This window comes from Rousettus aegyptiacus, unplaced genomic scaffold (assembly GCF_014176215.1).
Source record: "Rousettus aegyptiacus isolate mRouAeg1 unplaced genomic scaffold, mRouAeg1.p scaffold_m13_p_12, whole genome shotgun sequence".
NCBI lineage: Eukaryota > Metazoa > Chordata > Mammalia > Chiroptera > Pteropodidae > Rousettus > Rousettus aegyptiacus.
Genome location: NW_023416287.1, coordinates 18,599,308 through 18,623,413, shown reverse-complemented (window position 1 = coordinate 18,623,413; position 24,106 = coordinate 18,599,308). Strand labels below are relative to the sequence as shown.

General features: G+C 42.0%; 2 protein-coding genes across 2 annotated transcripts in view; both read left to right on the top strand.

Moving 5' to 3' along the window:
• Nucleotides 1–3,964, top strand: part of ITCH (itchy E3 ubiquitin protein ligase) — a 104,425-nt gene extending 100,461 nt beyond the window's left edge. Inside the window, exon 25 of the mRNA XM_016162220.2 lies at nt 549–3,964. Within this exon, the coding sequence (XP_016017706.2) occupies nt 549–648 (100 nt within the window). The 3' untranslated portion in view covers nt 649–3,964. The remainder of the gene's footprint in view (nt 1–548) is intronic.
• DYNLRB1 (dynein light chain roadblock-type 1) lies at nt 1,930–23,830 on the top strand. Its single transcript, XM_016162222.2, has 6 exons — nt 1,930–1,945; nt 5,772–5,896; nt 6,875–7,090; nt 14,414–14,489; nt 18,809–18,976; nt 23,452–23,830. Exons 1-6 carry the CDS (start codon nt 1,930–1,932, stop codon nt 23,493–23,495), a joined length of 645 nt encoding a protein of 214 aa, XP_016017708.2. The 3' UTR covers nt 23,496–23,830.
• Nucleotides 23,831–24,106: the final 276 nt, after the last annotated feature.

Sequence of the window (24,106 nt, the reverse complement as noted above, 5' to 3'; positions counted from 1 at the left end):
ACCTCTTGTCACTTTCTTTCCTTCAAACTTAGAACAGACTGTGCTATTACACTGTTGTGAACAGCTTATCTTGGTCACACATTAGAACTGTCTTTATTACTTTTTCAAGTTCCATGTTTCCATTTGTAAGAACTAATAGAAGTCATAACTGTAAATTTATTTTTCCTTTGCGGATAATATTGTTTCTTCTGTTCCCAAACATTTGCTTAGGTCATATTCTAAAAATATGACAAAGGGGACTAACATTTTACTGAGTACCTATTGAGCAGCAGGCACTGTGCGTGTGCGTGTGTGTGTGTGTGTGTGTGTGCGTGTATACACACTTGTTTTTTTCTGTACCTGAGAGGTAAATATTGTTATTCCCATTTTACTAAAGAGAAAACCAAGACTTGGAAAGGTAAAAGGACTTGTTTGAAGGTCCAGTGACAGAGTTGAGATTTTAACCCAATTTTCCCTGATTTAAAAACCGGCATTGTTGTTATACTGTACTGCCCACATATGATTCTTTGTACATTTCCTTTTCTGAAGCTAACAATTGTTACTTTCAGTTTTAACCGCCTGGACCTGCCACCCTACAAGAGCTATGAGCAACTGAAGGAAAAGCTGTTATTTGCCATTGAAGAAACAGAAGGATTTGGACAAGAGTGACTTCTGAGAACTTGTACCCCCAAAGGACAAGAACTCATTGCAGTGTTTGTCCTTTTCCTTTTCTGCCTGTTGCACATCTTGTAAAATTGGAATGTGACTGTTTAGAGGGTTACCTGAGTGTAAGTAAATTAATGTTATCAGTGAGATTTATCTCCCAGTGATTCTGGATTTCTAGTCAACATTTCCAGAAATCAGATCTGCAAATGACTAGTCAAAACCTTATGTAACATGAGATTTAACACAGCAATGAACTCTGCCTTGTCTTATTCCACTAGGTTGTTTTCTTAACAACATTTATTATATGTGTGTCAAGTCTCACTTGGGAATAGGTTTTTTGCTTTTTAGAGATTCTGCAGATATTCAGGGAAGTCCCTTGGTAACTAAAATATCTAAGATCTTAATATTAAGCCTCTTGGTAAGAGGTATTTGGTAAAAATGCAAGCTTAGTCCACCTTCTGGGGATGCAAGTTAACTAGCTTGTGCTCTCCCTTATTTCAGCCTGGCCTGACTGTTGTTTTTTTCCGGAGCATGAATCTATGCATCATTTTGATGTTATCCCTGGAAAGTGATGTAAGACTCTTGCATCTCTCTAGAAAGTGGTTTTTAAATTAATTTAACTTCAGGGATAAGTTGGTCCCAGCCTGCAAATGACTCCATTAACATTCTTCATTTGGAAGTTTGATTGTTTTAATTGGCTTGCAAATACTAAACTTTACAAACAATATTAACACCATGCTTCCTTTACTCTTGTTTATAAAAGTTAACCTAGAATTGGAATTAATTTAGCTGAATTCATTGAAGGCTATCATTGATCATTTTTGTATGTTCTCTAAATAATTGCATCTTTATAATTTTGTCATAATCCAGCAACTTCAGTTATATTTAATTATTGCGAAGGAGATCAAGGTGTAACTAGAGTACTTTCAGGCCCAAATAGAGGTCAATGAAACATCCTCTAAAATTATATTTTTATTAGGGAAAGAGAGCTGTGGTATTGACAAAAGAAGGGAGTAATACATTTACTCACAATACAATTCTAGTAAACACAGAAATGTATTCTCTATGTGAATTAAAAGTCTTCAGATTTATCACTTCTCTGACACATGTTGGAGTAATCATTTCCATTCTTAACATTGTCCTGAATTGGATATTCTCTTCACCCTTAAATTTTTTTTAAGGTTCTTCTCATGACTATTTAATTTTAGACTGCTCCGTTAGTAACTAGTTAATGCACTTTGAACTTTTCTGTAGTTAACTTGGTCTAGCTTAGACTTTGTCAAGATGGCTCCTGTCAGAGGTTTGACTTTAATGAACAGTGGGGTGAAACCTAAGCCAGCTAAATACCTATCATAGCTGCACCCTGAGGATGGCCTCATAACTCATGAAATAGGGACTTTGACAGTTTCAGTAGCAGAGCATGAACAAGTAGCAATGAGCCAAAAATAAGCAGAGTAGCAAATCCTTATTCCATATTGAAAGAAATTTTTTGATCTCTCACTATTCTTCATTTACATCCTATAACAACATTTTTAAACTCATGTATCTAAAACACTGCCATCATTAAAATAGACTTATGTGTGTGAAAAGATTGCCTTATCCAGAAATTGTCAGTGTAAAAGGGGAGAGTAGGCTCTCCCTAACCCTATATTTATTTTTGTTTTTTATTCTACATACTCCGGGAAATATACATAATATGGTCTCTAAAAGCCCTAGTTTTTTCCAAAGTAGAAACTCTCTGCCTTTTTGTTGGTAGGGGGAAAAAACACAATTGCTTTGTCTTACAAAGCGAATGTCTGCCAACTACCCATTCATTATATAAGTTTGACCTTTGGTAATATATGGCTATGTGGAAATAAAGCCTTCTATAAAAACTTCCTATAGAGGTGAATTCTCATATTGAAATGTAGTTATCTGCAATATTTACTAGAGATTTATGAAATTAAATTATGAGATAATGTAAGAAAGTAGACTTTTTGGTTCTATATAATGCTTGATGATTCATTTAGGGACCTAGAAATATTGTGTGAAAATGTATAAATATCACCCAAAGGCTTTCTGCCCTATATTTTTAAAATACAGAATAGTTATATTTTAAGTAGTCCCAGCCCTAGTTCTATAGGGCTTGGCTATTTAATATTTTTATGGAAGAAATGTTTAGTTCTGGAAAAGGTAAAATGCTTGTATATATTTTTGCAGCCTGGGATCTCCCTTATCCCATTTCTTCCTTTAATTTAAGTGGCCACATGTATATGTCTTCCCTGCTGTGTTAGAAAAATGGGGGCTGGATATCCCAAGAATCAGAGGTTTTATAAAAATACTGCAAATAGACAGTAGACATAAATATTTACCACATGCTATCTTAAATTCTGGTCCAAACTGAACATTTGGAAATAGATTTATTGTAAGTGTTTAATTAGAGCGATTTCTTAAATCTGAACTAAATTGCTTTTAGAGTCTTTTTCTCTGTAAGCATTGTAAATGCTAATAAATTCTGTTAAAAATTTTTTACTGCATGTTCTATTGAAATAAAAACAAAGTAAAATGAGCAAATGCCCTATTCTTCTGCTCTTTGGGGAGGTTGGGGAAAGCAGCATTTCACAGCCTGGGTCAGGAGGGAAGAACCTCACTTGTTTTATTCAATAGAGTGGTTTAAAACTGATCCAGCGCTCATTATAATGAATTTCTGCTCTGTCTTTTATGATCTTATATTGTGCAGAAGAATTTAATTTCGTAAGACTTACAATAACTCTATTTAAGATTCAGGTACTAATTTTTCACCAAGAGATTGACATACCAGTGTCAATTCATCAGAAATTTAAGAGAAACATGACTTACCTGCCCACAAAAGTCTCAGCCTAAATGAGCTATTTCAGTCAAGCCCACTTTGCCACTTTTTATTTATCTGGTTAATAATCTAAAATGTTATCAGAAAGGACTTAGAATATTAAGACTTCTCTATATTTATATTCCTCCTTGTTTTGGATGGAACTCCACTCTTCTCAAATCCTTTAGGTTACCTACTTCTATTTAATACTGTTGGTATCTCCAGCCCCCCTCTTTTTTTCCGAGTTATTTATAAAATTCTTTGTATATGTGCTATGCTTTTAGTAACTAAAAATGGAATAGCAGCACTGGATTGTATATTACTGTATTGGCATTCCTTTTTTTCTTAAACTGTAATTTCAAATACTCAGGTAACTCTATAAGTATCACAGGGAGTCAAGTGCTCTTATAAAGGTCCTTCAAGGGGTCTGCCTCACTTGCATTTCCTTAAAAGATGTAAGAATGTTTATAATTAAACTTTTTTGCTCCTTCATTTGCATACTTCTCTGTTAGTCTTGAGTTAGAAGCTTTTCTCCACCAGTAGAGAAACCTTCTGTATGACCAAATCATATAGATTTTTGCCTCTCTACTTATGTAAATGGCCAGGTTACAGCCTGTCTGTACTGTGAAGTGGGTAGGAAAAAACCTAGGTAGACCCACCAAGGTGAGCTTGGATTTGTCACTTATGTTAGAAGAAAACTAAGATGAAGACATCTGCTGTTCTAACGCAACTGTAGGTCCTCTTACAGTAGGACCCCAGCCGTGGTTGTGGAGAACCACCAGCTACCTGCCAAGACTGACCTCAATAAGCTGTCCTCACTTGCTTCAGTAGACCTTTTTCTTATTAGGAAAACAGGTGATCATGTTCTTGTTTAAAATAGAACCAGCGGAGAGTGGCTAAGTGAGATTTCTTAATATGCTGATCTAACAGTAACTAGAGGACAGAAACTGCAGGTCCCTCCCAGGTACTGAGAAGTAGACACTGTCTTGTTTAATCTGTCCCATATTAGCATCTTAGAAAGCTCTAGCTTCAGTGTGGCTGAGAAAAGGGGGGAAAATGTGCCCCCCTACAGCATGAGGAAAACTTCCATGGGGAAATATGTAGTGATTTGGCTCTCTGGCCCCAAACTCTACAAAGAATCAAACTGGGACTCAGCTGTAGCTGACTGGCTGCTGTTCTCTGAACTTTTAGGAAGAATGTCTCACATTATGTAACTCCAGAACAGAAACTGCTCTCCTAACCCATTTCAGTTGTCAATTTTTATTTATGTCTATCAGGCTCCTCTGTGGTCAGGACATTTGGAGGGAAGGAACCAGGGGAATCTTCCTGGTTGACAAGAGAAGGGGGGTCGTTAGTGGAGACCTCAGAAGGACAATGTTGGTCTCAGAACAGATTCTCATTAAGGAAAAATGCTGTGGGTAAGAGGGTTTCTTCAAAGCATCCCATAGGGAAAAACGTTGAGAATTTGCAGTCATAATCTACATACCACTGAAAACAGCTATACTATTATTTTTACTCATTTCTGAGTCAAACCTGCTCTTCTATTTGTCGTCCCTATCACAGCAAACAAATACCACACCTATATTCACTTAGTCCCAGGACTGTCAACATTTATTACTATGTCCCAAACACTGTTAGATATGCTACATGTAGTCCTTTAATGTTCCTGGCCAATCTCGGGGATAATTATCTGTTTTACAGATAAGAAAACAGGGTCAAAGTGATTGAGTAACTGGAAGTGTCTGCAGCTATTCAGTGGCAGGAGTGCAGATTGGGATCCAGGACTCTTGACCACATTTTACTGTACTGCTACTCACAAATCACGACCCTGGGAGTCTTCCATAACTGATTCAGCTCTTCATCTAATTGGTTTCCAAATCCTGTTAAATCCGGCTCCAAAACTTTTTTGAATCACTTCTCTCAGAGCCACCCCCATTGCCACAGCTCACATCTTCATTCCTACCCTCCTAGTTGAGTGTAAGAACCTCTTGTCATTGCTTCTGTTCTTCCCCCTCCAGTCCCTCTGTGCTGCTTCTGTGGAAGATTTCAGTCTCATGCTTCTGTCATGCTTAAAATCTACAGTGGTTTCTCCATTACCACAGAAAAAAACTCCAAAACTCATAAGGCTGGCATTCAGGGTCAACAGGCCCAAACTCTACCCTCATTCTGATTAAAGTCACATGAACTATTGGCCATTCTTTTTTTTCTTCTGTGATTGTGATATTAAATCCTTCCACTCCTCTCAGTCTGGTTCTCTATATAAGACGGTGTAGTGATCTCGTGTGTGCTTATCTTCCAGGATGTTTTGAGGTCCAGTCTCTGCAGCCCTTACAAAGACTTACAGAACTTGTGCAAAGAGAGTACAGAAAGCTCCTGCACACCCTTCACCCATATTTCCCCAATGTTAACATCCCGTATAACTTGGTACAATTATCAAACCTAATAACAACATTAGTAAAAACACTAAACTACAACCCTTATTCAGATTTCGCTAATTTGAAGAATACTGGCCAGATACCTTGTAGAATGTCTTCAAATTTGGTTGAATGTTTTCTCATGGTTAAGGCCATGGATTTTTGTGAAAATACCATGAGGTGATACACACTTAGTACATGATATAAGGAGACACATCAAAAAAAAAAAAAACTATCAGTAATGGTAATCTTGATCCTCTGGTTAAGATGGTGTCTGCCACGTTTCCTCACTGAAGTCACTATCCAATCCTCCTAACATGCAGATACTCTTGGAAGGAGCTCCAAATCCTTCCTCAATTAAGAGAGGCTACTGTGGAATGAAAATTTGGAGTTAAATCATGTGCGTTGAATTCAGTAAACTCCAGTCTCGAAGAAAGCATTTGTAATGGGGATGCTAAGGATACTGGGGATAGTGCGTGTGTAAGTGTTCAGGCCACTAACGTGGCACACAAAGTTCACTAAATGGCAGTGTGTTCTAATAAGTTATTTCCTGGTAGAGAACCTAGAAATTTTTGTGGCCTGCGGGAGTAGAAGGGTAAAGAGCGGGAAAGGGGACAGCACAGGGCTCTGAGAAGGCTCTTTTAAAAGTGAGAAAATGAGGGAGCACACAGATGTGACGTGCCTTCGCCAAGGTAACAAAGGAGTGGGGCTGAGCTCGGAGTCCTAAAATCTGCACTCCCAGGCTAATCCTAAATACTAAATCAGGGCCTGCAAGGAATGGTCCCAAGGAGGTCGCTCTGGAGACCCCTGAGACAGTAGACTCCAGCGTCAAACCCAAATTTACCTCATCTTCGGTGCATTTTGCCTCCGCGCCTCACTTTGCCTCAATCTGGGCGCAACGGGGTCTCAGCAACACCCCTTGAAAGCCTCTTTCGACACCGCGAACCGGCATCTTTTCGGCTCGGCGACAGCTGGGAACTTTGTATAGCGGAACTCCTTTGCTTTTCACTTCAGACGTCGCTGGGCAAATTCCCCACAACCCCTGGGCGAACTGACTAGGGTCCACCTGCCCGGCCGCCTCACGCTGGTTCCTGATTGGCTACTGAAGCTGTCCGTTTTGACAGGGTGCTCTGCGCAGGCGCGGAAAGGCACTGGGACTTTGCCGAGTGCCCGCGACACGGAGCTCCCTGATCGGTTCGAGATGGTGAGTGTTTGCTCGGTTCTCAGGGCTGGCAGCCGGACGGTGTCAAGGACGGCTGCCCACCCCCCTGTGCCTAACCTTCCATCCTCCGGGGATGTCTTAGAGCTCCGGGTTGGGAAAGCGCGGGGCTGGGCCTGAGCTGACCAGAGGGCGGAACCCGGGAGGCGTGGGCCTCTGGACCCTGACTGAGGGTACTCGGGCGGAGCCACGGAATCCCGCTGCTCCTTGACCGGAAGCAGGAGCTAGGGCTTTGGCTAGGGACTGACGAGATGTGGAGGCCGCCCACAGGCCCTTGCATCGTAGCATCCTGGGCCTTGTGCGGTATAAACGATAACGTTTCCTGGAAACTTAATGTGTCAGGCACTGCTAAGTGCTGCATATATCTTGGTTTTCCTCACCACATCTCTGTGAGATAGGTAGGTGCAACCATTATCCACAGTTTACACACTTGGAATACAAAGCCCTGGGAAGCTAAGTGGCTTGTCCTAGGAAATGGCGGAGGTGGATTTGAACCCTGGAAACTAGAGCGCTGCCTTTCAGTCCTTGTGGTTCTTTGGAGCGGCAGGAACTTGGTGCATGAGTCAGAAACGGGCGGATCCCCCCTTGGGGATCCCAAAGCCTCCTTGCTTTACGGCTGGAACTGTGGGCTCTTTACGACTTTACGAGTTTGTTTTCTCTAGTTTTCTATTCTCCCAACTTGTAAAAAACTTGAAAAGACCTTTGAAATGTTAAGCCATATGAATGTATTACCTTTTCAAAAGTTTTATTTTAAAATTGAAAGCCTATAAGAAAATTGAAAAGGAAAAAGAAACAGTGCCATGACCTAGAGGTAACCACTTAGAATTAGGCATATTGTATTCTTTTTTGCTTGTTTTTGCTTTATATAGTTTAGCTCCTACTGAACGTGCAGTTGTGGACTCTTTTTTTCATTTACCATTACACCACAAAGAATGTCTTCATATCATTAAAAACATGTAATAATGCTTCAGACATATGTAATTTTATCTTTCACATCACTTTAAAAAATTTTAACAATATTTACATACAGTAAAAAAAAAACTGATTTGAATGGATCTAGATGAAAAATGAATCTCCCACTCAACCCTGAGCCCCAACCTCAGTCTCCTTCAGAAACATGGTTAGTTTCTTGTATATTTCATATAAGCATGTATGCCCCCCATTTTCTTACCTATATATACAAGATATACAAGTTTCAGCTCTGTATTTTCTTCCTCTTTGTTCACATAAGTTTCTTGTATATCTTGTGTAAGCATGTATATACCTCCTCTTTGTAGCTTGCTGCAATCTGTACTATGCAATTGTGTGTTTATACTCTTAAAAGCAAAACATACTTAGATGCACATTTTAACAAATTCAAATAGTACCACAGTATATAATGTAGAAAGTGCTTTGTAGTCCCATATCACTCCCCTATGGTAACAACTGTCAGCAGTTGGGTGTGTTAACTTCCAGATTGGTTTAGTGCATAAGCACATTTACATATAAGCTATTTATTACGTGAAACTGGAAACATATGTTTTTACATATTAAGTTTACTTTAGGCTATGTACAGATATCTCTGCAACTTTGTTCATTAAAAATATCAAACATTTTTATGTCAGTACATAAAATCCACTTCATTCTTTTTAAAGACTGTATAGTGTTCTATTGTAGTATATACAATTAGGTGGTTTACAGTTTTTTACCTCTGGCAATGCTGCAGTAACTGTTCTTGTCTTTTTAAATTTTTTTTTTTACACTCATACTATTAATTAAGTAGTGTTTATGTATGATAGATTCCTAGAAGTGGTACTTACGGCATGCATATTATACATTTTGGTAGAAACCGCCAAACTGCCCTTTAGAATGATGATATAAAAATCATCCATAATTCTCATTCAGTTTTACTCCACCACACAATTATTTTCATCTCTGTATGTTTTTCTTCCTCTCTGTTCACATGCATATTTTTCAAGATGTGTATTCTAGTTTTTCTTTTTTGTTTATGTCCAGAGACATTTAATCTTGTTGCTATATCACCTTTGTGATGAATTATTTTTAGTGACTTCATAATAGTCAGTGAAAGAGTTGTACCATAATTTGCCAAACCATTCCCCTGGTGTACATTTGGGTTGCTTCTAGTTCTTCATTAGTACAGATAACGCTGTGATGAGTAACTCTGCATGTATAGAATTGGTTTCATTTTTGTTTTAAAAAAAGATTATTAGATTATTTCCTTATAGAAATTATCAAGAAAAGAATTTCTGAGGCAAAAACTAACATTTTTATGGTCCTTGCAATAGCGTTGTCCTGTAACTTTTTCAGATGGCTGTATTGCCTTTGTACCAGTTTGACCATATCATTGCCAGCATTTAAAAAGATACCTCAGCATTGCTATGATTTTTCATTTCTTTATAGGGAACAATAAACATTTTTCTACATGTTTGTAATTTCTCTTAGTTGTATTTTCCATTAGTATCCTTTTGTCTATCCTAACTTTTAGAGACATGGTGTTTTTATATCCTTTTGATTCATTTTTGTTTCATAGAAATTAAAATTTTTATGCTTAGTAGTCAGATTGGTGACAGTTACTTTGTGAATCATTTGCTTTGGATGGTTATCCCTCCCATGCCGAACCACTAAATAATCCTGGAGTTTTATTGCTACTTGTTTTTCCATCTTTCAGTGACATATACTTGAGAATTGAAAACCTAGGAGCTTTGTCTATTCCCTGATGCAGATATCCATGTTAATAGTACTGTAAATCCAGAATGCTGAGATTACCAGTTGAGCTTTCTTTAGGAGCGAGACAGGAAGTTGGAGATATGCGCTGACCCTGGGGGGCTGCATATCCATTCATATGTTTCTGGTACCAGTGGGTCGTGCTGTAGGGATAACAAAATTTGAGGCAGAGCTGGCATGACTTGAATTCCTGAATAGAACTATCCTTTCCCATCAGAAAATGTCCCTGTTGGTGCTTTTGACTTTTTGGCAACATTTATTTTCTTTGTTGGCTCCTTTAGGGCTGAATGAGGTTGGTTTTAAGCAGTTTCCTCTGAACCCAGACAGGTAGCTGGTGTCCTGTACTTCCTGGAGACCCCTCTAGACCTTATGGCCCCCACTCACCCCTACCTAGTCCCAAGCTGCCTGGTTGAGATTAAGTTGGAGAAGCTATTCTCTAATCTTACAGGAAACATTTTTTATTAAATTTGACTACGTGAAAATTTTAAATCTCTGATTATTGAAAAAAATTATAAGATTAAATGATAAAAGTAGGAGAAAAATAAAGTGCGTGGTGTAAGCTGTGTGGACAAAAGTAATATTTCTGAAATATGAATTTTGAAAATCAGTAAGATCCGTAGGAAAATCATAATACTCAAAAGATATAGACAGTAAATTTTGTTTTAACATTACTAATTGTAAAAATTAAGAAAAGGTTGGCTTTATGTTATTTGGTTTTTGCCTATCAGATTAATTAGTAAAGAATCAAAAAACTTGGCAATATGGTCATCCCTCTGGTCCTTGAACATGCCAGACTTGTTCCCGTTCACTGCTTTTACTTTCATCCGGTTGTCTGGAGTGCTTTTCTTTCTCACCATTTAATTCTTGGCTTGAAGATTACATCCTCAGGTGTTCCTGACCATACTAGGCAAAGTAGCATCCCCTACCCCCCAACCCTGTCCCTGTACTCTGCAAGAATCTTGGTCACTTGTCTTTTGAAGGTCTCTTCCACCAGAATATGAGCTCCCTGAGGGCAGGGACCTCATCGGTTGTGGTCAGTGGTATATATTCAGCTCTTCTCTTGACCTTGGGGGCGGAGGGAAATTACTCTTCTTTCTGAACTTCAGTCTCCTCTAAAGTGGAGGTTATGCTAACCGTGCAAGGGTAGACAATAGATGTGTCTGAGAACATCCATCCCAATATCTGACCTGTAGCAGGTGCTGAGTAGGTCATTGTATACTTGTAATGTCCTCCCTTTCTTGCTAAGTGTGTGTTTACTTTAAACAGCCAAATATCAACGGCTGGTTCTCATGAAACTTAGGATCACTTAGGCCCTAGCTCTTTTTTACATTGGGTACTGTAGGGCCATGTCTCTCATCCTGTACTTAAGGTTGACTTTTGTAAAACATAGTTGTAGAAATGCTTTTTATTTTGTCTTTAAGTATTTATTGAGCCTATACTGTGCAAGATAACTGGGGCTATAAAGCCTAGGTCTATGCTCCCAGGGCGCCCTTGGTCTGGTGGAGGAGGCAGTTGTGAAACAGACATTTATATCCCATGTGATAAGTGCTCTGAAGACAGAGTGCCATGGGTATCTAGAAGAGGGATAGGTTTCAGAGAAGGCCTCCCCTAGGAGGCTTGTGAGCTGAACCTAAACAATTTAGAGTTAGGTACACCATGTGGTGAGTGAAGGAGAGAAGGTTGCTTCCTTCAGAGGGAGAAGCACATACATATCTAGGGCACCCAGCTCAAGCAGGCTGTGCTTGCCCCCTGCAGTCCATTTTCCATACAGCAGCCAGAGCCGCCTTTTGAAACATCAAGTCTTGTTACTCCTTACCTCAAACCCTGCTTAGTGGCTCCCGAGATCTTCCCCATTAAAAGCCAATGTTATTACTGTGGTCTACCAGGCCCACTGAAATCTAATCATCCTAGCTGCCTCTCTCATTTGGCCAACTGCCACCAACTGCACTTCAGCCACACTGGCTCCTTTGCTTTTCCTAAAACAAACCACTTCAGCACCTCAGGGCTCTTATACTCCTTTGTGCTGCCTGGAACACTCTCCTTAGAAATTTGCATGGTTAGTACCCTCATTTCCTTCAAATCTTTACTCAGCTATCACTTTAATGAGGTGTTCTCTGACCACCGTATCTAAAATATCCATCAGCCCCTGCATTCCAGATCCCCCTTCCCTACTGTAGCTGACATTTATATCTTACTTAAAATTTTTGTTTAATATCTAACTCCCACCCCCACCCCCAAATGTCAGCTTCATGAGGGCAGGGATGTTATGTTTCGTTCACTGCAGCACCCCCTGGCCAAACACAATGTCTGCCACATAGAAAGCACACATATAGTTATTGAATGAATAGCAGTTTTATGAAATCTATTTTCATTTCAGCCCTAATTTCCATCCTTCAGGGAATATTTTTGACCTTGAGTCTGACATCTTTAGTTTTAGCTTTCTTTCTCCTTCCCCAGTTTGATTGCAGATTGATTGAGTTGTCCTGAATTGTCAGCCAACTTATTCTTATATAGTCTTATAATGCTGAGCACATCAGAGCCCTATGGTCCCTATGTTAGAGATCTCTCTCTTGGATACACAGAGGGGTCGAAAAATGTTTTTAAATAGAAACAACATAATAGAATAAAAAGAGGCTGTTTTCAAAAAAAAAGAACGTTCTCTGCTCTCAATGCAGCTTTTTATTTTTTTAATCCCTCTTGCCTTCTTATCTTCATGTGTTTGCAGTCACAACTACTTTATTTTTGCATTTAGGTGTCTTTATTTAACATTATATCGTAAACCTTCTATGGTGGTAAACATGTTCAAATCATCATTGTTAATATGTGTTTTACGGTTCTGTGAATGGACAGTCCATAATTTATTTGGCCTTTTCCCTAATTATTGGGCATTTCTGGCTCTTTTCTGCTTTTTGCTATTGCAGATGTCACTGCCTCAAACACCTGACTTGGTTCTTCTTTTAGTTATTCTGGATTATTTCGCTAGGTTGAATTCTCAGGAGGGTTCACAAGTCAAATTGGTTACTGTGTGGTGTTGACTACTCTTGTACTGTACTTTACTCCACCTCTCCAGAATAGCACACAGTAGGAGCTCAGTGAAAGTCTGTTGAATGAATTATGATCTCATACATTCATGATCCACTGTACTGTACTCTCATGTCCATAGAGCTACCTCTCTCCATTTACCCAGGCTCCAGATTTTCGAGGTGTCAGGCTATTGGCTGTTTTGTAGGAGGACATGAATTCTGAATGAATGAATTTTAAAAAACGCCCTTTTCTCCAGCATTTTAAAGTTTTCTTACATCATAGGGAAGTGGGTGGCAGTGACTGGATTGTCAGCCCTGTGCTTACTAGAAAAAAACAATAATTCATTGTGTTATCTCTATTGACTGTTTAGAAGCTTCCCCTCCCCCAATTCATGATTCCCTGGGGGTGGGGAATCACTCTCTTTTGGTAAATGAAGCCTCTGTTTCCAACATAGTCTGCGTTCTCAGCCTTTGAGGAGCTTCTGCTTAGATTCTGGACCAGACTGGATGGGGCAACCAGGGAACAAGCATACTTCAAGGCCAGTTTCCTTTTACAGGAAGTTAGGCCTAGATCAGTTGAGCAGCTTTTTATTGAGTCCCTTCTCTGCAGACCACTCTATGGACCCTAAGTAAAACAGTACCTAAGCATCCCCAGAGTAGTACAATCAAGAGTTTGCAGAATCAGAAGTGGGAAAAGACTCCATTGAGTTGGGGATCAGTAAAGGATTCATGGAGGAGGTAATGTCTTAAATGACTAGGAAAATTTGTTGGATTTCAGCAGAGAAGAGGCTTTATTTGGATAAAAAGATATAGAGACAGGGAGGTTGGGTATATAGATGGAAAGGGGAGGGAAGGACAAAATTGATAAAAGTGATAATAGAGAAGGCCTTGCATGGCTGTGTGAGGAACTAAACATCTGATTATCCCCTCTGTTTACAAATTCCGTGTGCCAGAGTGTCCCATCCTGACTAGTTTCTGGAGAATCATGATTAACAAGCCCTTTCCCCAGGTACATTTCCTATAGCTATGTACCACGTGTCACCCTGTCGTAGATGCTAGCTTATTAAATCATTGAGTCTATACTCAGGGTCATTTTGCTTCCTTTGGAATGTTTTCAGTTGTGCTGCTTGGGTCACAAATGATCAGGTGTCTTCTTTCTATTAGATAGCACTGTTTGGGTTTTTTCAAATCATCAGAATCCTCTCCCCCAGGTATACAAAATATATGAATCAGAGATGTGCCTATATTCCTGGGGATGGTATTTATGTTCTGCTCCCATATAGCTGAGGCAGGAGGAATAATAGTGCCTGATGGGCAAAAGGGCCAGGAAGAGGCCTGCCCCATGCTGAGGATGTGAGTACATTGGTTTAGGTGGTAGCAGTGGCCTAGGGATCATTCCAGACAGGCCTGGGGTGCTTTGAGGAGGTGCCACATGCCCCGGTGTTACTTATTTATTGTTGGAAAACAAACATGTGATTCATCTGCCACACATGAGTATGAGGGAGTTAGTTAATGCAGCCTTCCTGGCCCCTCCTAACCTTGGTCTTGTTCTCTCTGGCAGGCAGAGGTGGAGGAGACACTGAAGCGACTTCAGAGCCAGAAGGGAGTGCAGGGAATCATTGTGGTGAACACAGAAGGTATGGCCTCCCTCTGACCATGCCCTGCATGCAGGCCGGTCTCCAGAAAACAGCCCAAACTGCGTAACACTTGCTGTTTACTAAGCCCCTTCATGTACTTGAATTTTCACTTTTTTTTTTTTTTTTTTTTTAATATATCCAGTGTCCTAGTACTGTTATTGGAATTCTAAATTTTCAGAAAGGAAAAATTTACTCGATCCCACTGCCCTGACGGATCATACTTTTCAGTATACCATGCTTTTTCAGCCCTTGTCCAGGTGCATATTCTCTTGGTCATAATTATAATCACTATTTTGGATACGTTTACTCATGAGGTTAACCATTACTCATTTATGTTGTTTCTACTTTTTTGCTAGGTAATACTCTGGTAAACTTTGGGCCTGTAGCTTTTCCCTTCTCTTCTGAGACATTATTTGAGCAACTAGAAGAGTATAGATACTAATTTTCCCAAACTGCTGTAGACATAGTGAAGAAAGGACTAACATTTATCACACACCCACCTATTTTGGGTCAGGCCACTGGCTGGTGCTTTACAAGCATTCTATTTCATTAGTCCTTAAAGCAGCCCTGTTGTCTTCATTTTGCAATGGAGAAAACTTAGTCTAGAAATTTAATTGATTTGCCTGCCATTCCAGAGCCAAGATTGCATGCCAAGTCTGTCTGAATGCACTTGTGCTCTTTCTCCTACACTGCTGTGAAGGACCAGAGAGTGGCTACAGGTCTGCGGCCCAGGGTCACCCAGCTGGGCTCCCCCATTTCTCTAGTTCAGTGTATTCATTTTGATTTGTTTGATGCTCTTTGAGAGCCCCTGTGTGTATGTGTTGTCATTCTAAACCTTGTTCTGGAAAGGCAGGATTCTCAATAGTATCTGCTACGATAGAGCAGAATGAAAATCACCACTTGACAAAGTAGAGGTGGCATGTCCTCAGTTAAAATGTTGTTTTCTAAGTCATTAGACCCTGGCAAGACTAGAGCTAGGCAGAAGGTGCTCTCCAGCTTTGTCAAGCTCTAATTAGACCATGTGGTCATTAGATTTAAAGGAAGTAGCAGGTTGGGAGCTCTCAGGACACTGCGAGGCAGCATCAGGTCCCAGGTTAGGTCTGCCACTGATATGGCCGGTGGCCTTGGGCTTCCCCTTCCCTTCCTTCCACCTCAGCTACCCCAAGTGGAATGGTTGGGTCCAACACCCAATAGACTGAAGTATATCACTCAGAGAGAGACTGTCTTCTGGGACTGGACATTTTTGACCCCGAATGGGAGGGAACAGCCTCGGGGGCTGATACCTCAGCTGGGACCTCAGGCCTCCACTGGTATTTGCAAACTACAAGCCTTCATTCTTGCCTCAGAACTACCCCAAAAGTTGAGCTTTTTCATTGGGAAGATATAGCCCCAACTCTCTCTTTTTGGATACTAATGAGCACTTCTTTTTTATTACTAATGTGGCATTAACTTGTGTCCCATTCATAGAGCTCCCACTTCAGTCTCTCATTTACATTTCACACAGTGACCCCACAAGACAGAACTGTTGGCCCATTTTCATTTGGGAAATCCAAAGCTAAGGGAGGTGAGGTGACCTGCCCAAAGTTACCCAGCTGTGGATGGAGTTGGTCAGAACTCACTGTTTTCTGGGGCCTTTAAGCCCTCTGGAAGCTTCTAATTAAGGATGATTAGTTAGAGCTTTCCTATCCCATGATTCAGCTCAGCTGCCTCTTCCCGTGGGATGCCGTCCCTGATCACCCCAGACTAGAGTGATGGTTCTCGACCCTGAACTCATGACACACATTCTTGTCCCAGTCACTTACCATCTGCCACTGTATTTTGACATCTCTGTTTTACCCAGATGCAAATGATGTTTCATAATAAAAGTGTGAGTTTAAGTTGACTTGCCAAGAACTTAATAAACATTTTCTGCTCCATTTTACCTCTTTAGACCCCCTACTGTCCTCTGCTGCTACCTACACAGGGCAAAATAAAAGACTCAAATATGTAAGCTCCACAAGGGCAAGGATTTGTGTTCACTACTGTATCCCCAGCACATTGAACAGTGCTGATACAGAGTTTGTGCTCAATAAATATGTTAAATTTTGTTATTTTTTTTTTTTATTGTTGATTGATGGAGCTGGGTTTGGTGGGAGGACCTGGTTATACAACCTGATCTGAGCCTCAGGTTAGAAATCATGCCTCCCTGGTGACTAGCCTTCTGCACAGTCCCTATTTGTGAAGGCAGTGGCTTGGGGTAAGTGGCCTAATTCTTAGGCTATCTTTGAAGTGTCTCCAGTTTTGGTCCCTGACCCCGCACTCCACACCTTTATGTTTTCTTTTGTTTTTAAAGTGAGCCAAGAAGTGGTTAGTTTCTTGTCTCCTGTATTCACCCATTGGTAGGAATATGATCAAACTCATGTCTAAACTACTGAACGTAGCCCTTGTGATTTCTCATTTATCAACAGCAATAAATGCCTAATGTGGTCTAAGGACAGTGGTAAACAAATCAGACCTGATCCTGGCCCTGTCCCCCAGGGAGCTACAGTCAGCTGGGGGACAAACATAATGATCACTTCCATAAAGGTGTAATTTCACACTCAAGTAACCATTCCAAAGGAAAATTGTGTAGTGTTGGGACAATGGAATGGGACATTGACCACATCTGGCAGTTGGTGGAGCCACCAGAAGATGGAGACCTGAGAGATCAGTGGGAGTTTTAAGAGAATAAGGGAAGGAAAAAAAGTTCCAGGTTCCAGAGGGGCTTCAGAGAATGTGCCCTTGTAGTATAAAAACAAACAAACAAACAAACAAAAACGGTCCAGAGGTTTGATCACCCAAACTGACCCCTCAAGTTACCTGGGGGAGGTGATTTATTGTGTGAGTGATGTTGATACCAATGTTTATTACTCTTGCTAAACATTCTTAAACCACATTTAATCCTCACAGCAGCACTTTGAAGCACAGGTGTTATTTTATAGATGAGGAGGAAATGGAGGCTTAGAGAGGTTAAATTACTTTTCTAAGTCTACATAGCCATGAAGGCACAGACCCAGGGTATAAGTTCAGGTCATCACATTTCAGAGTTCCTATTCAATCATCATCCTTGCTGCTTATACTACCATCCTCAGGAAGGCTCTACTATCAAGCAAAGCCTCATGGAGCCCTGGTGGACACACTGTTGCCATCCAGGACCTAACTGATGACCTAGTTGTCTCTTAAAGGCAAGCAATTACCACAACCTGTTCTCATGACTTCACTTGGCTCAAAACAGCCTCTGACTCAGCTGCTTTTCTTGCCACTCTGTCCTCTTCTGCCCACTGTCAAGTACCTGTGCCCTGAGAAGACAAGGTTGGGCCAGTTTCTTGCCACCCAGGGGTAGGCTTGAGGTTGACTGCCTTTGGCTGATCCTTAGACTGGTCAGTTGTGGACAGAATTAGCAGGGTCTTGGGTCCAAAATCCAGCCACTTATGTGTGAGGAGCTGCTTGTGCTACATTTATTACAAGTTCCTGTCAACTGTGGGCACCTGAGGCCTCATTGACAGAGCCTTCTGTTGACATGGCACAGTGATTCATAGGTACCTGATGATCCACCTGTGGCTTAAGGTTGCTCAAGTCGAGCCCTGAAACCTGAAAAGGCTTGATGCACAGTGATGTCCACTGCACAATAATTAAATTAAAAATCCAGCCTCAGTACTTTAGGCGTATCATGAACTCAGTGGAATGGCTACTTGTGGACTCTGAGAGCAGTAGCAGTGCTGTTTACGAGGGTGTATGCAGAGAGAGAAATGGGCTTTAATTCTGGGGCATGATCATGTGTACAGACAGTGTGTTTACAACTGAGCCTTAAGTCTATCTCCCTTGGTGGGAAGGGAGAATGGTTATGTCTTGGTACAAACTTCTTTCTACTTTTCAGTATTTACAAATCTGTAAGAGCTGTCTACCTTGTTCAGATTCTAAGTGTTCTGAATGATAGTCTCTCCTTTTATTACCAGAAACTAGTCAAGATAGTGTGTCCCGGTGAAAGGAGCCCAGCAGTGGAGACAATAGGCCTGCATTTGAATCCTGGCCCCACTGATTATCTGCTATGTGACCATAAGCCAGTCACCTCACTGCTCAGAGTTTCTCTTGCCTCATTGGCAAGTGAAGATAGTAACACCACCCTCCGAGTAGTTCTGGGGACTGGCACTGACATACTTGAAGTGCCTGTCAAGCCCTTGGTAAATAGCGGCATTGATTGTTCACTGCCAGTCCAGTACTCCAGAATTGGGGCTGTGGGTTGGGAGCTGGGCAGAAAGGAGCTTCAATTCCCTACTCAGTCTCTGTCTGCTCTCCCTTAGGCATTCCCATCAAGAGCACCATGGACAATCCCACCACCACACAGTATGCCAGCCTCATGCACAACTTCATCTTGAAGGCCAGGAGCACCGTGCGTGAAATTGACCCCCAGAATGACCTCACCTTCCTTCGAATTCGCTCCAAGAAAAATGAAATTATGGTTGCACCAGGTGAGACGTCTTCCACATCGCCTCTTAGAATCAGACCCTCACACAGTACATGCTCTGTAGCTTATCAGGAAGGCTTAGCACATTAGTGTCTCCTCAGGTTCCAGGGACAGGACTGAAGAGTTGAAGGTTGATTACCTCACTGCCTGGCCAGGCTCCCGGTGCATCCCCAACAAATATTCGTAATGACTGTAGGTCAGACTCTGTCCTAGGTTCTAGGCCATAGAGGGCAATCTTGGGGCAGATAGATAGGTAAGCAGAACACAGTCTCACCCTCACCTTGTGGGGAAATACAAGGAGCACTTGGAAACGTAGTGGAGGGTGCGATTAGGCCTGTTTGAAGCACTCAGCAGAGGCTTCCCAAAGGAGAGAACGTATGAATCCCGAGGTCATAGGAAAGAATGTAAGTAAGGCAGAGGGGCAGGAAAGCTATGTAAGGAAAAAGATGCAGTGATTCTAAACCAAATAATAAGGCAAAAATCTGTATAGCCATTTTACCCTTGAAAAAATATTTAGTTGCCTGCTTCTAAAATACAGTCCTGTCTCTGGGCCCCATACAGCCAGCTCTTCCTCTAGCATTGGAACTAATCACTACTTTTGTTTCACGGGAAATGCTTGGCTTGCATTTGTGGACTGTGTAGTACAAACCACACCTGTCTGTTAGGATCATTCTCAGGGTGATGAGATTCTCTCAGGGTGAGGAGCCCCCAAGGACTCAGTCCCTAGTAGGAACAACAAGGCCACTCGCTCTGCCTCACCTCATTCACGTTTATAGACTGGGGTGGTGGGCAGAGTCTCCAGGACTATTTTTGCATTTCTACTTCTCCCTCTTCTTTTCTATTTTGGCTGAGCCCTGTAGTAGTTGAGCACACACAAGTTAAGCATGCACGTGATGATGCAGGTAGGCTGCAGTGCAGCTTGTCTACGGCATCAGAATATGAGTAGGAAAGAGTGGGAGGTGAGACATTTGGTCTGATTTAGAAAAGGCCCTAAGCACTAAACTCAGCTGTGTGGACTTGACCCTGTGAGCAGAGGTTTTTCAGGCAGGAGGTGATATGATTGTGATTAGGGCCTGGATGAAGGAGGCACGGGGAGGCTGGGGACACTGAATGCCTGTGCACTTGGCTACAGATGGCAAGGAGGCTGGCTGCAGAATTCTGAGCTAGTCTGATGGGGGCCCAGCCACTCCCAGCAACAGAGTGATACTGGTTTTGTTCTAGACCTGTTCTAGCCCAGTCTTGATGCTTGGAAGGATGCGAAGGAGAAAACCATAAAGACAGCTGGTGGCCCATAGTCTCCCTGGGACACTCCCTAAAGAGGTGGGGACAGAGCAAGCCCATCACAGATGGATTACTTAAGTCATTTATTCCAAAAACATGCCATACACTATGAACTTTCTCGTTTTGATCACTGTCTGATGCATCATGAGCCATCCATTGAAGAAGTCTCTGATTCTGCTAGGGAAAACAGATTGCAGAAGGTAGAGTCTACTTTCCCAGCTTTAGCTCTTACAAGTATGACCTTAAGCAAGTCATGGAACACCTCTGAACCTGTATTTCCAAATCCGTAAAATGTCAAGTACTGCTCTACCTTCTCAGACTCCCCATCTGGTTCAGTGTGTTAGCATGGGTTGGGGCAGAAGTGGTTGGAAGCAGTTTTGAACTCAAATCTCTCACAAGATTTCATGCTGTGTGACAACAGACAAACCTCCACTTCCCTAAAAGTTAGACTAGGAGTAGTCCCTTACTGGCCCTGCAGGTTAGAGCAGACCTGCACCCACATGGGAGCTCACAGGGTGAGGCAAGTACAAATTATGCAGCCTCCAAATCAGACAGACAACACTCCATGGATGGAGTCTCTTGACCAAAAGCTTCCGAGAATGTCTCCTCTGGAATGGCAGAGTTGTCTGAAAGCTCCTGGCCATTTGTGTCTCGCTTGGCAGCAAAGGCATTTCCAACATGCCCTTGAGGACCTGCAGGCTTTCACATTTCGTGGGAATAGTTGGTTCTTAAGCCTAGTGTTGGAAACTACCAAGATAGAGCTTCATGGAGTTCACATGCCCAGAAGTCCTTCAGCCTTGTCCGTGGAGACAAGGATGAAGTGGCTAGACCATTGCCTAGGTGACACATACAGGCCTGCAGGGAGGGTGATCACACTGTCTCGCTCCTGCTCATTGGCTCACACTCACACACCGATGGGCCCACGTGCACATCTTGTTATTGCTGGAGGGGTGTGTCTTTTCGAGATTGCTTAAACACAGTGACTGTTCCTTCTGAATGCTCTTGTGACTTCTCAGCCACCCCTCTGCCTTTCAGAGACTCGAGAGACTTCAACTTTTTCCCCTGGGCCCTCACACATGCTGCTCTGCTGCTGGCAACACTCCCATCCTGCCTTTTCACTTGGCTAACCAGCCTGCTTATCTGCATTTTTAAGTCCGTCTCCCCCACTAGACAATTCCAAGAGGACAGAGACTTGTAAGCACGTAGTAAGCATTAACAAATATTTGTTGAATAAAGAATGACTCCCTAGACCTCCTTCCATCGCTGATACCCCACTGTGGGGGTCAGTGGTGAGGTCAGCAGTAGGGGACGGGGATCAGGGATGTCTATGGGACATGTATTTGGATGAAAACCAGTGATTTGACACCCTGATACACCCACTTTACTATAGCAAAACAAACAAACAAAAAATAATACTGGATTTCGGTGCCAGAACTCCTGTGAGCAGGAGCCAAGGAGCAGAGTATCTGAGGCGTCAGGGCTGGAGCGCCTTAGGATTTCCAAACAGCACAGTCCCCACAGAGGCAGAACCGGCTTAGCTGCTGCCTCTCTGAGGTGGGAAGACAATAACTTGCACCCCACATTGAGGGAGCAACCTAGAGCAGCCCTTCCCAGGAACGAGGTCCGCCGTCCTTGCTTCCCACCTAGTCTTCCTCACTGATCATGCTGAGAAGTTGCTTCTCAAACCAAAAATGTCAGCAGATGGTTTCATAGTTTGGCTCTCCACATATGTACCAAATTCACCCCATCCTGGCCCAGAATAGCCCATATGAAGAGGTGTTTTAAGACAGACTTATTAACCTCCCTGATATACAGCTTAGTTAACAGGATAATCAAGCTTTAACACTCTGCTTCCCACAAAGCACTCAGAATGGTATTATCAAATTTAGGACTCGATTATTTGAAAGAAAAAATAATAGTATTGCTAATTGTGTATTTTTATCTGTGGCTTGTTAATTCTATTTTTATTAGTAAGTAATTTTTCACTTACACAGATTGCTTAGCCATGTAACTGTTAGTCATATAAGATATGCTTCTTCCAGTTGCATCAGCCTGCAGTCATGGAAAGAAGCATGTTTTAGGTTTGAATCTGCAGACACAAAGCAGACATGGCCGAAGTCCTGCCATTTCTCTCCTTTTCAGCAGGGGGCAGATCAGAGGTGTTCAGAGCATCTGTCCAACCCAGTTCCCCACACCACATTTTTGCCTTGGCTTGGGCAAGTCACTTAACTCTCCAAGACTCAGTGTTCTCATTTATGAAATGAGAAAAACCATAGTACTTGCCTCATAGTGTAATTCAAGGGTTCATTGAGGTATACCATATGAGAGGTGGTTGGCACAGGGCAGGGCACATGGAAGCCTTGGGAAGTGTTTGTGGTTTAATAATTAAGTTGGCAAAATTGAAACACTTTGCTTCTCCAATTTCTTCTATAAAATGAGAGGAAGTCAGGCTCACCCCTGAGGTCTTGCACTTGCTATGATTTTATGACGGACATTCCTTCTTACTGGGCTGGATTCCCAGAACTGGAATCCAGGTAGCTTTGGCCTTTTTTGACCTGGTACCTTTGAAATTTTCTCATCCAGAAGGCTCTGGAAGGCCAGCAACTGAGCTTGTGACAAAACTGACATTAACTCAAGAGCAGTGGGGTTGAGGTTGGAATTCCATCTTTGACACTAAGTAAGTGGGTAACGTTAAAACTAGTGTTTCTCCCAGAACCTGCATTATCAGTATCACCTGGGAACTTGTTAAAAATGCAGATTCTCAGGCTTCACCCCAGACTCACTGAATCCAAAGAGCTGGGGGTGGGACCCAGTCGTGTTTGTTTTGAGCCCAGCTGTCCAGGTTATTCAGATGACCCTCCTGGAGAACCATTGCCATAGGCAGTTCATTTAAACTCTCTGAAACTGAGTTTCCCTACCCGGAAAACAGAGATGTTAATCCTGCCACCCTGTCGGTACTGGGAAGATTAGAAAAGAGGAGGCCTGCAGTGCACTGGTGGTCACCCTTGCCGAAACCAACCCCAGGAAACTTGCAAGATACCTTCTGTTTTCCCAGCAACTGGAAGCCACCTGAGTACTGATGCTTTTTAATTCCTCAGCCCCATTTTATGGTTGGTGATTTAATGATTTATTTCCTTTCTAGTGTTTTTCTCCCATTTTACGTTTAATGATTTGTTTTTTCATTTTTCTTTTTTGCAGATAAAGACTATTTCCTGATCGTGATTCAGAATCCAACTGAATAAGCCCATCTCTTGGCTCCCCACGTCATTCCTTAATTTAATGCCTCCCAAGGTTAATAGTGTTAATCATGTCAACCAACTGGCAAGTGGAAATCACCTTAGAGCCCACACAGACCAATCTCGTGACCATGGTGGGCTGCAGCTCTGTGCCACCCCACTTTAGTCATCCCTCTGCTGGCCAGTTGCCCCCGAGTTCCCAGGAGGGCCCTCGTTCCTCAAGTCCAGATTTTGGAGCCAAGAGCCTATGAGAAGCCCACACCCGGCTTCCTTTTGACCTTCACTTCACTTTGTCGTCCTTGGAAAAGGCTGTTTTTCTTTAAAAATAACTGAAATGTTTACCCTGCTGTGTGTCTTTAAACACTAGATTGAAGAGACCTCTCTCTTCCAATGTCATCACGTGGTCTGAAGGCTAGTCCCGGTGTCCCCTTCTAGCTCCTGCAGCAGATTGTTTTTGGCCTGAGAGGCCTGGTCCTTACTGCACCTGTGGCCATACTTGGTGAGCTGAGCCTGGTTCGTAACTGGTACCCTCGTATCTGGGTCTCTTGTCCTTAGCTACCTCTTTTATCATTTTTCCCTCCCATCTTGTTTTGTAAGTTTTTTCTACTACACTGCCC